Source organism: Alosa pseudoharengus, unplaced genomic scaffold (assembly GCF_046254945.1).
Source record: "Alosa pseudoharengus isolate Yale_2024_CS ecotype anadromous, Long Island Sound unplaced genomic scaffold, YU_APseudo_1.1 YU_APseudo_1.1_scf_4, whole genome shotgun sequence".
Classification (NCBI taxonomy): domain Eukaryota; kingdom Metazoa; phylum Chordata; class Actinopteri; order Clupeiformes; family Clupeidae; genus Alosa; species Alosa pseudoharengus.
This window is the reverse complement of record NW_027468774.1, coordinates 33,683,688-33,696,187: the sequence shown is the minus strand read 5'-3', so window position 1 is coordinate 33,696,187 and position 12,500 is coordinate 33,683,688. Positions and strand designations below refer to the sequence as shown.

The following is a 12,500-nucleotide window of genomic DNA, read 5'->3' as shown; positions in this document are numbered from 1 at the left end:
TCCCCCTTTAAGCCCAAGCCATCATTTGTGTGCTTTATAACAACGACCTGCTGCTCTCTTCATCTCCTGAGGAGGGACTGCTGTAGCCTCTTGATCTGCTGGAGCAGGACTACCAGACCCAGGCCCTGGCAATAAAAGGAGATCTACTCAGAAAATTACATCCCCTAAAAAATCAGACATTGGAATCATGACTCCTGATTGGATGAAGATTCTCTCTGGGTAACTCTTCTTGAGAATACGATGCAGTAGGCCTGTTCTGCTCTGTTAGGTCTGTTTAAAGCCTGTATGGCTCTGGGTCTGTTCATTACATCATTCATCATCTGGAAGTTTTGCTTGACAGCCAGTGCATTGAAAAGCACTACTAGCAGAGTACTAAACTGTATTAAAGATTGACTAGAGAGATACCAATCTTGTGCAAACACTTCTTAACTTGTTTAGACACACCACCTCTCACTGTAGTTAGTGTTGGCAAAACCAGTCAAACCAGCAAAAGAGGAATATTTGTGAACCCTGGGGAACTGAACAGGATGAGTCTCCATCTCGAGATGTGAAGGACATGTGGCGGTTTCTCTGGTAGATGGCAAAGCAGAGGCACATGTCTGGTGACCAGAGACGGATAACCCACTGAGCCGCAGATGAGGCGCAGACAGACAGCATGCTTTTTCTTCCTTCCTGGACCAAAAATAGAAACTTGCATACCTGTCTGCCCACTTCCAAAATTACAACCAAAAATATTACTGGCATTGACAAAGCATAAAACCATATGCTATTAAGAGATGGTCAGTCACTACAACATTTACATATAAAAGCCCATTATCCATATATTATTAGATAAACATTAATGCGGCCCTTTTTAACTCAACAAGATGAAGAAATTGGCACTCATACAGAACTCTGCGGCTAGACTTTTAACTAAGACCAAGAAGAGAGAACACATCACCCCTGTGTTGGCTGAACTGCACTGGCTCCCTATTTCCTATAGAATTGAATTTTAAGGTTATGTTAATTACTTACAAAGCTCTGAATGCCATAGCACCTTCATATATCTCTGAGCTTTTAATATCTTATCAACCACAAAGGAAACTTAGATCATCCAATTCTAATCTTTTAATCGTACCCAAAGTGCTCCACAAACAAAGTGGAGAAGCTGTTTTTATCCATTATGCCCCAAAACTATGGAACACCCTGCCTCTGTACATCAAGCATGCGAGTTCAGTAAATATTTTTAAAAAAGATCTGAAAACATACCTGTACAGGAAAGCTTTTAGTTAACTCATCTTATCCTGTAGACTACTTTTTCAGATTATTCTACATCTGCTGCCATTGGAGGGCGCAGCCAGCCAGAAGCAGATGGGCTCCCCCTATTAAGTCAGGTTCTGCTCAAGGTTTCTTCCTGTAATATGGGAGTTTTTCCTTGCCACAGTTGCCATATTGCGTGCTTGTGGGGGGTAAAGGGTTAAGGCTGCCAGTCTTATGACATGTTATTTTCTATATTTTTGATATGTTGCTGAGTGGATCACAAACTACTGTATATTCAGAAACATGACACATCCACACACTTGGGCTTGTATTTGTATGTCTGTTCACATGTCTGTGTCTGTAGGCATGGCCTCAGTCTTTGTGTTGGTCTACCTGTTTCCATGGAGACAAATGATGACTCAGATCCTGGGCCTGTGTTTAATGGAATCAGCCTGGGCCTGAGATGTTAGCATGTTAGCTCAGCGTGTGAAGGCTAATGAAGATACTTACTGACTTAATAGTTCAGTGCAGGGAGACTGATAACTCTGTTGTGCACTGTTGAAAGGCTGATTGCTACTGCTTTTTTTCTTTTCAAAAAGCAGTTAATTAATCAAAGCCTCTAGACTCCATAGTATGGGACTGAATACTTAATATCACAACTAATGATGCTGTTAGTCCATTAGCTCAGAGAATGAATTAAGGACTATCATGCCATACATTATCAAATAGACTAATGACATTATTTACATAAGCTTAGTATGCAATTAGGTGAAGATTATTCTATTATGTGTCTGTCTTAGTGGATTAAGTTGTGTGGTTACAACATATTAGTGACCGGTATACAGGTTAAATGTCATTCATTGTAAATGTTTTACTGTATAATGCTTTTTTTTATGCGAAGTGATTATTATTTTACTTTTTTTTTTAGTTGGTTTATTCGGTCATCTCTCTCATCCTGTATATCTGTCTCTCTGTGTGTCTGTCTATCTCTCTCTCTCTCTCTTTCTCTCTCTCTCTTTCACACACACACATACACTGTGAGAGAGAGAGAGAGAGAGAGAGAGAGAGAGAGAGAGAGAGATCCATTAAACATCTAAGCACACTAAAGTCTAACCAACTCACTTCTCTCACATGTAGCCTGCAAGGGGAATAGTTTCCGTAATGAATATTCAACCACTTTTCTTCCTGTTCTTCATCTTTTCCACACCTCCACACTCACCACATCCATCAGACTCACTGATCAAGCATGTGCTGTGTGCGTGTGTGTGTGTGTGCGTGTGCGCAAAGATGGAGTTATCCATATCTATCCTCCCTCTCCGCCCCCTACTTTCTCGCAGTCCTGGGGGTTCCCAGAACACAACAGGAAAAAGCAGACACCTCCAGAGTATGCGCGATGGTCCCAGTTGTCGACAGACCAACAGGAATTTGGCTACTACTTCTTCTAATGTTTTCAAGATGCCGTTCGCCCGTTATAAGGAAATCCCCCTCTCCAGTAGCCATGTGAGACTGCCGCTTACCACTTGGTGCTGAGAGGAAACAGTCGCTGAGTCACTTAACGGTACCCAGTCCAGAATTGTCCGCTTGCTCCACGTCAGAGAGCTTTACAGACACAGTCTGCTCCAGCTGCTCACTGCCGGACGGTACCGACGTGTGTTTTTCCGTGCTCTTACACTCTGGTGGGGTGTACCCGCGAAGTGACGTGCGTTTGTGTGTAACCTGTGTCTTGACATAGAGACATCTGTTCATTGTCGTGTTGATCACTGTCACAATGTTCTTAGTGGGTGAGTGAGATGGGGTTTTTTTTTAATCCTTTGATGTGTTGCAAAAGAAATGCCTCTCAAAAGTGTATCACAATGTCTGTATGAGTGAGGATATGAGTTGTTGGGCTATGGTTTGGCAGTTTACAGAGGGACTGATTATATTCTGAATGGATTCCGGATTTGGTCTAGGGAAAGTGGCCTGTCTTTTGAGTATTTTGTATTATCAGTAGGGCCATGGGCAGCCAGGTCTTGTGACTGAAGAGACTGTTTGTACATATGAGGAGAAGGAGACTGTATGTGTCTTGCCCATGTGTGCACAAAGGCACTCTCTGGATTTCATTGTGGTTTTTAAAGGGGCCCATTTATTAGAAATGCTATCTTTGAAGTCTTGCTTTTGGCAATTAAGTAATTATCTGATCAAAAGAAGTAAAGACATGAAAGTTGAACATTAGAAAGGAAACCAAGGCTTGGAATTTGGGGGCAATGTTTGTGGTGTGGTGATACATGTGTGAGGGGTGATAGGTTGGGGGGGGGGGGTGCTCACTGACATCTTTGTAGTTTTATTGTTGTGTTGTTGAAGCAGTTTAACAAATTATCAATTATAAGACAATTCCCATTTGCAGTTATTACCGTAGATTGTGTGTGTGTGTGTGTATGTGGGGGGGGGGGTTATATGTGTATGTGTGTGTGTGTGTGTGTGTGTGTGTGTGTGTGTGAGAGAGAGAGTGAGTGTGTGTAGGGGTTTCGTCTGTTACCCTAAGATGTGTGTAAAATAGATGAGGCATCAGGGAGGATTACCCAGTCCTATCTGGAATAGATTAGCACCCCCACAATTCCCAAGAAGAGAACTCAAAGTGTGTCTAACAGGAGCTGAGCTCAGGGAGTGTGTGAGCAGAAACAAGAGTGTACTTAGTGGGTTTACTGTTGTGGTGTGAATGGGAGGGAGTCTGATGGACGTGTATATGGATATTATGTATGGATTCTTCCTTTATGAACCAGTCAGTACACCATTTAGCAAACATGAACCAGTACCTTGGCCACCCATTTGCTTGGGAAGAAGTTACTTTATTATTATTTACTAAGGCAACCATCATATTGTTCACAATGCTCAAGAGTTTGCACAATACGTGAATTAAAATATAAGAATTCCTGAATTAAAAGATACATATATAAATTAACACTACGACATTTTCGGTATTTTCCAGAAAAACAACATACGTATTGCCATTGTTATGCTCAATTTACCTTCTGATGATGAAATATGGAGTGGGCTTCATGTTCTCTCTCTCCTCTCTCTCTCTCCCTCTCCCCTCTCTCTCTCCCTCTCTTGTTCACAGGCAGTGGACTGGTGGGAAACTCGTCCTCCTCCTTCATGGGCTCCTTCCTGGCCAGTGGCTTGGGCTCGGCCCCGTCTCACCCTCCCCATCCCTCCAGGCCTCCATCCTCCCCCTCCTCCCACTCCAGCACCTCGCAGATCTGGTTCCCCCACTCACATGAAGGTGAGGACCTGATGGCACCATCTTGTCCACTGACCTTTTGAAATGGCCCGCCCTTATGGTTGCCTAAGGCGGACTTCTTTTGTCTTTTTGTCTTACCTGGCTGCCTTTGTATTTCTGTCGGCTTGAATGTCTCTTTGATGTTCTCAGATGTTTCATCTCAGTCTGTCCTGAGACATTTGTTCCTCCTTATTCCTCTCTGTTGGTGTAATTGATTAAATTATGTAGGAAGTGGTCAGTTGTTCAGTTACGTTGAATGATAAAACTGTAAAATGAGCTAGACCACTGGTGGACACATGTTGGGGAGATGTTGTGCTTTCAGCCTCAGTCCATGTTTTCTTTAAAACCCACCCAGAGGATCCAGTCCTCAGTCTTTAGATGAGCCTCATATACTGTAGGTGTAGACTTGGTTGTCCTCAGTCCTCTCGCTTCCTCTCAGTCGATCCGGCTGCCTGTCTGACACCTTGTCTTTGTGCTGCGGATTTACAAATTTGCTGAGCAGTAATCAGGAGAAAAGCTTCCTGAGGAAAACATCTTACTCAGCTTCTGTTGCTTTGTCATTCAGGGGCCTGTGTGTGTGTGTGTGTGTGTGACTGTGTGTGTGTGTGTGTGTGTGTGTGTGTGTGTGTGTGTGTGTGTGACTGTGCGTGTGGCACATGTGTGTCTGAGTTTCTGCTTTTCAGTCTATTTCTATTCTTTGTGTGGAGCTGTTTAGGCTATACAGAGTGTTTTATGGGTTTGTTCTCTTTGTATATAAAGCTTTCTACTTGCACACAGATTTCATTAAAAACAATACAAATCTGTGCATACAGATACACACAGACAAACTCACCCAGCGTGAAATACTGATGGGTGCTAGAGATAGACTCTGACATCTCAGTAGTCACACCTGTAAAAGACAACACCATCTACAGTGGCTAGTGGTCAGTTATCTTTTTCTGCTGTGCTCATGTCAGTGATCCCTTCTGCATCCCTGTCCTGTCCCTTACCTCAGCGGCTACAGGGTATCCTCGTTTCTCAGGGACACTCACCCACACCTTCCTTCCCATGGGCCCTTTGGATCACCATGCCAACAGTGGCGTCCTCTATGGCCAACACCGTTTCTATGACACCCAAAAAGGTAAATGTTTGCACATGTCAGACATCAAAGCCTCATCCCCGAATGTTAATTATTCATTAGCTGTTGATGTCAGGTAATAAAAATTGATGTCATCATATTGACGTTATTATGAGCATCTTTATCATTAAAATGTACTTTTGTTTGACAGAGAATTTCTACTTGAGAGGGCTTCCCTCTCAACCTCTCCTATCGGCCAATCATAGCATGCCACCAATCTCCAGGGTGGGGCAAGGGGGAGGTTCTAGTGCAAAAACCCCTGAGCGAGGCATGTCCGTGTCCAGCCGGCAAAAGGAGCCAATGAGCAGCAAGCAGGAAGCCAAGCAGAGACAGCAGCACCAATCCCATCAGCTCCAGCAGACGCAGACTCCGCAGAGCGGCCCAGGCCAACACCAACACCCCCAGCAGCCCACCCACCCGCAGGCCCAGCGGCTGCACCAGCACACCCCGCAGCCCCCGCATCAGCACCCGCACCACGGCCACCACCACCACCACCACCACCACCACCACCAGCACCCCGCCGCGCACCCCGCACTCAACATGGAGGACGGCAGCATGCACCCGGGAGCCCCGCACCCTCAGGCAGTGGCCACGCCGCTCAGTGCCTGCCTGCTCAACAGCAAATCTCCCAGCAGCCACTGCGGCGGTGGAGGCAGCGGAGGTGGCGGAGGCGGAGGCGGAGGCGGTAGCGGCAGCGGTGGTGGAGGCGGCGGCGGCTCCAAGAGCTCCAGCTGTGGCGAGGGCGTCGGGGGCCCGTTCCCGGACCGCGTGCGGGGCGAGATGCGGATCAGCGAGCAGCCGAGTGTGGCAGACTGCGTCCAGCGCAAGCAGGGCCTGCAGCACTCGCTGCCGTACGCCGCCCTTCCGCCGCACACAATGCCCCCTGCTGGCAGCGCCGGGCACCCGCGGGGCTTCCATTGCTTGCAGTTCCACCCGCACCACCCTCACGCGCACGGACACTACAACCCCCCTCACCCAGAGCTCCTCTACCCCCACCCGCCCGCACCCTTACCCAATCCCCCCATGCCCCACAGGACTGGCCCTGCACTGGTTGAGCAGAAGGCCGCCGTGCCAACATTCGGGCCAACTGTCGGGCAGCCCGGTGAAAAGGCCAATGGGTCTTTTCAACTGGGCAGCCCGGAGTGCCATGTTATTGGCAGTGGGGGTGGCAGTGCCAAAGAGAAGGCTTTGCAGAAGAGTGGTGGCAGCGATGGGCATGCTCAGGCGTGGCACAGAAAGCAGATGTCCTACAGGAAGGCAGAGAAAGGCCCCGACTGGGCTCTCAGCCATCAACAGCTCCAACAGCAACAACAACAGCAACAACAGCAACAACAACAACAGCAACAACAGCAACAACAGCAACAGCAGCAGCAGCAGCAGCAGCAACAGCAACAACAGCAACAACAGCAGCAGCAGCAACAGCAGCAGCAGCAGCAGGCGGCTCAGCTTCAGAGCAGGACCCCACAGGCGTCCCCCGCACGCTCCCGCAGCGTAGATCCAGACCCCTCCAGAGCCCCTCCAGCTCAGCAGCCCAAAGCCAGCCACCAGCAGCAGCAGCAGCAGCAGCTCTACGTCACCGCTCAGGCCTACAGGGACTGCTCGCACCCGGGGCCCCCTCCAAACCACTCGCCCCTGACGGCTAAACCTCTGGATGGACGCAGCGGTGGCGGGAGCGGCAGCTGTTCCATGCAGAGGGACGGGCAGAAGGTCGCCCGAATCCGGCACCAGCAGCACGGCCGAACAGGCTCCGGCACACCTGGTCTGGAACCAGCGCCGACCAATGGAGGTCACGACCCCAAGAGAAAGATAGACCTGACCCACAATCCGACCCACAGCCTCAATCCCAGCACCAACCAGAACCAAACTCACCACAACCACAACCCTAACCACAGCCACAACACCAATCATAACCCCAATCATAGTCACAATACCAACCATAACCATAACACTAGCCATAACCCAAACCCAAACCTGCAGTACAGCTACTCTCGGCAAGGGCATCCGCCTCAGGAGGTGCAGCCATGGCCCACTACTCCCCAGCGGCCAGACACCCAGCGGCAGCAGCAGCAGTCGGCGGTCTACATGAGTTCCATCAGTGCTAATGGAGCCAGACAGCACTCTGCCATGGCCCCCCCTGTTCCTGTTCCAGTCCCTCTAGCCCCTGGGCCCGGTCCCCCAGCCATTCCTCCTGCCCCAGCCCTGGCACACAGGCCTCCCCAAGGCCCCCCCCAAGGGACTCCCCAAGGGCCCCCCCAAGGGCCCCCCCAAGGGCCTCCAGCGACAGATACAGGGGCCATGAAGAACCTGCTGAAGTACACCACCCAGCAGCAGCAGCAGCAGCAGCCTCTCTCCCAGAAGACTCCGTTCGGAGGACTGGGGAGCCTGAAGACCAGCTGCTCCCTGCAGGGCACCAAGCCCGTGTTGCCGCCCCGGAGGTCGTCGTCCAGCGACGGTCAGCGGGCCGACTGCGGCGGGCGAGGCCGCGAGCTGAGCGAGACTGTGCACGGCGAGGGGGAGGTGCGGCAGCCTCCCGTGGGGATCGCTGTTGCCGTGGCGAGGCAGCGGGAGCCTCCCTGCCGTATGACGGACAGCCAGAGCAGGGGGAGAGGGCAGCCTGCCGTGAAGGGTAAGAATGACCCCCCCCCCCCCCGAATCCCACAGATAGGGATATATTTATGGAAGTACAGGGGTGATTGTGCATGAAATAGCTGTATGTGACAGAGGACCTTTAAATGAGAAATGCCCAGTGTCAGCTATAAAGGCCTGTGATGGCTAAAGGTTTTGTAGCTCATGCAGTGAGAGTCTAGTCTAGAGGCTGTTTAGGAAGCAGATTCTTTAAGGTCTGATCAAAAAGAGAGATTATTGCTTTTGTTTAACTTCATTAATCTTTTGAAACCTATATATATATATTCTATTTTTATATATATAAATATTATATATATAATTCACTGTAAAACTGTCAAAATATTTTTATGGCAATGAAGTCTTCTAAAGTCTTCTGAGTCTTCTAAACCTAGGTTGCTTCCTTGCGCTACCTTAACCTAGAAAACCTTGGCCACCTTTATATGGAAAAGGTGGTTCCCAGTGTTTTTGCCAACATTAATGACCGATGCATTGCTGTGGTTTCGCAGAGTCTCCATCCGAGGAGGACAGGGGGAGAATGAGGGACCATATGGCTCTTCACAGAGACACGTTTATCAGGTGAGTCACCGACCATTGGTTTACCGCCATTTTGTTTGTCCAGAGCCTGCCCTGTTTGCCTTTTGTCCGCAGTCATTCCATAGCCCACCCCCCCCCCCTTACCTCATCTGTCTTCTCAGGGATAATAAGGACAGGCTGGAATTCGCTCGGATTCATCCTTCCAACAGTTGCCATGGAGACTTCAGCTCTCACCTCATGGGGTCAGGCGGGTCCGCTCTGCAGGAGCAAACTGCACACGCACACTCCGCTCACCACCATTGGATGGCGCAGACAGGAAGCCCCTCCCTCTGGATGTCTGGCCACTCTTATAGTAAGTGACCAGAGTTACAGGTAGAGCTAGTTGAGGATCTGAACTTGCGAGTATGATCTCATAGTTTCCAAGAAATCCATTTGTTGACTAGGCTGGCTGGGCTGATGAGTCAAGTTTGCAACTGTGCTATTGATGATTGCAGTTGACAGCTGTGATTGGAATATTGTGTGTGTTTGTGTGTTTATATATATATATGTGTGTGTGTGTGTGTGTGTGTGTTTATATATATATATATATATATATATATATATATATATGTATATATATATGTGTGTGTGTGTGTGTGAGAGAGAAAGAGAAAGACTAATTGTGTGTGTGGTTTTGTTTCAGCAGGTCTGAGTCACTCTGCGCTGCACCAGAGCCTCCCTCCTGGCTTCCCGGCATCTGTGCCGCCCCCCCTGCAGCCTGTTCTCCCGTTGCCCCAGGACCCCCCGGCCCTGGTCATGCTGCCCCCTGACAACAGCACACACACTGCCTCACACCTCGGTGCGGACCGCCACCACGACCACACACACACACACACACACACACACACACACACACACACACACACACACACATACATACACACACACACACACACACAACTAGGAGCCATGACAACTAACTCACCCTCCCTCTTTATTCTCCTCTCTGTCCTCTGCTTTTCCTCTGCTAGTCTCCTGGCTCCTGCTTTCTCTTATAATCTTCTCTCAGTTGTGTTATTCCACTCTGTCATACACACACACACACACACACACACACACGCACACACAAATCAAATAAATAATCTCTACACACATACACACACACTCACACACATACACACATACACACAAACACACTCATGCACTCCAAACATACGTTTTCTTTTCACATATACACACTCATCTCCAGCTGTTCTATGTTCTCAACCGGATCTTCCCCTTGCTGCCCATAGTTGTTCCAGCTCAGGAAGGAAGTGCATCCAAAAATCCCTTCCCCTGGGGAACATTAGCCCATCCCTAAATCCCTTCCTCCGGGTAACATTAGCGGGGTTTGAGGGGGAGGACACAGCTAAATACCCTCATGTGTAACACAGGCAGTGTGAGAATCTGGAGGCGTATGCTTCAACTGTGACTGACAGTGTGACCTAGAGTAGGACACACACACACACACACACACGCACACACACACACACACACACATACTCATATTTACAGGAAGCACTATTGTATAGCATGGGAAATTGTTTCTGTGCAGATCTTCATGGTGAGAGACCACTGTGGGAAGCAAAATCAACATAATCTATCATGTCACATCTAGCATTCCATTTGAAATCAGTCATGAAAAAGACCAGCAGAAAGATAACTAGCAAGGAAGAGAGAGAAGAGTGGGAGAATGACAAAGCATGAGAATGTTTTGTGTGTTTTGACCTCTGTATAGTTACTCTGTGTGTGTGTGTGTGTGTGTGTGTGTGTGTGTAGATGTGATGGACTCCTCGGCTCTCTGGCCTCCGGTGTTCCGGCCTCAGGGTCCGGCCCACATGCAGCATCCCGCTGTGTTCTCCCGCCAACAGTTACTACGGCAACAAGAGCTGTATGCACTCCAGCAGCAGCAACAGCACCAGAGCCAGCAGCCACATAGAAACAACCACGCACAGGTAACACACTCCCTCTGTTGCCCTCTCTCAGATACGTACCGGCGTGCACACTCTCACTCTTTACATGGTACACGTCCCTGACTTGCTCTTGGACACACATCTCCTCTCCTCTTACCCACACATGCACATAAATACATAAGAAGACAGTGTCTCTCCCTGTTATACACACACTGTTCATCGCAGAGCTATGAGTACACACACACACACACACACACACATACGCACACACACACACACACGTACACACACACACACACATACACACTCACACACACACACAAACACACACACACACACAAACACACACACAAACACACACACACACACACAAACACACACACACACACACACACACGCACTCACACACACACACACACACACTCTCCTCTCTCACTGTCACCACCAGAGGAACTCAACCTCTTTCATCTCATCTGTCTCCACGGCTGTGCTGTGTGAGTGTGTTGCTTGTGATCTCCGAGTTGCCCATGGGCTACAGAGGCTCACTCAGTGCACTCAGAGGAACATGCTCAACTCAGGGGCTCAGTGTTTTGCTAGGCTGCTCCTGAAGTATTCTCAACCACACACTGACATACAAGTGGACATGTAGAGATGCCACCCCCCCCCCCCCCTCTACCCAAACACCCAAACACACACACATACACACATTTGATATACACAAAAGTACTTGCATATTCACAACTAGCATATTCCCAGTCTGGTCTTTTATGTTCTTGTTTATAGTGCCATTACTACACTGGAGCATACACATTGCCTAGTTAGTGATGCTAGTTAAGGCTTGCTTTAGCAAAGTCTGTTGTTTAAAAAGTGATGGACTCTGTGTGCAGGTCCAGCGGAAGCCAGAAGAGGGTGCTGTGGAGCTTCAGGACATCCTGTCCGAGCCACGGAGTCCCGCGGGGGGTCAGCACTTCTACAACCAGTCCAGCATGGCGGCCCCCACCACGCACCTCTCCCCCTGCTGCCAGTCGCCCTGTCTTCGGCCGCACCCTCAGAGCACGCCGTCCACCCCCTGTCCTGCCATCAGCCCGTCTCCCTCGCTGCCCCCCAAATCGGCAGAGCCACAGGGTCAACCTCCGCACGACTACCCACAATCCCTAGAGCCGGGTAAGGCACCTAGATGCGACCTTATGGCTAAAATACCACTTACTCCATTCATTTGACTCCCTTATTCAGCGTTTACACCACTGAATCTTGTCTTGATTGTGTTGTCTTAAATAGTTGTTGTATTAGTGTTCTATGTTTCCATGCTTGGCTGCTAATCTGCTCTCTTTACACCATAGACCTGCCCCCAGGTTATACATATCCTGCCATGAACATCGCCTATAGGGGAGACCCCTCCCCTCAGGACGTGCCATTGGCTGAGCCTGCTGATTTGAATGCCGTTCAAGCCGAACCTACAGAGCATGACCCGCCCACTCTCTCTGGCCTGGGGGAGGAGTTTGAGTGTCAGACAGTGAGACCCCTCCCACACCAGGAAGTAGTGAAGGCGGTGGAGGAGAGGGCGGCCCAAGAGGAAGTGGAGGAGGAGGAGGAGAAGCAGTTAAGTGGGTCGGGTGGTGTGGGCGTGGCTGTGGCTGTGGGGAGCATGGTGATTGGCTGCTGCGCTCCTTTGGAGCCTGACCCAGCCACCCGTCCGGTCAGTCCTGCTGCAGAGGCGTCTCCCAGCAGCGACCCAGCCTGCGAACCCGCTGTCACCTTCGACCCGATGGTGACCTCTGACCCTTCAGTGGCCACTTCC

At 49.5% G+C, this 12,500-nt stretch overlaps 1 protein-coding gene across 1 annotated transcript in view; it reads left to right on the top strand.

Annotated features, from left to right (window-relative positions):
• The window catches only part of bahcc1a (BAH domain and coiled-coil containing 1a), a 37,462-nt gene that overhangs the window by 6,999 nt on the left and 17,963 nt on the right, over positions 1-12,500 (top strand). Inside the window, exons 2-10 of the mRNA XM_076266704.1 lie at positions 4,337-4,498; positions 5,490-5,615; positions 5,764-8,238; positions 8,744-8,813; positions 8,933-9,123; positions 9,457-9,609; positions 10,569-10,744; positions 11,590-11,866; positions 12,043-12,500. The exon at positions 12,043-12,500 is cut by the window's right edge and continues 505 nt beyond it. Coding sequence (XP_076122819.1) covers positions 4,337-4,498; positions 5,490-5,615; positions 5,764-8,238; positions 8,744-8,813; positions 8,933-9,123; positions 9,457-9,609; positions 10,569-10,744; positions 11,590-11,866; positions 12,043-12,500 — 4,088 coding nt within the window. The remainder of the gene's footprint in view (positions 1-4,336; positions 4,499-5,489; positions 5,616-5,763; positions 8,239-8,743; positions 8,814-8,932; positions 9,124-9,456; positions 9,610-10,568; positions 10,745-11,589; positions 11,867-12,042) is intronic.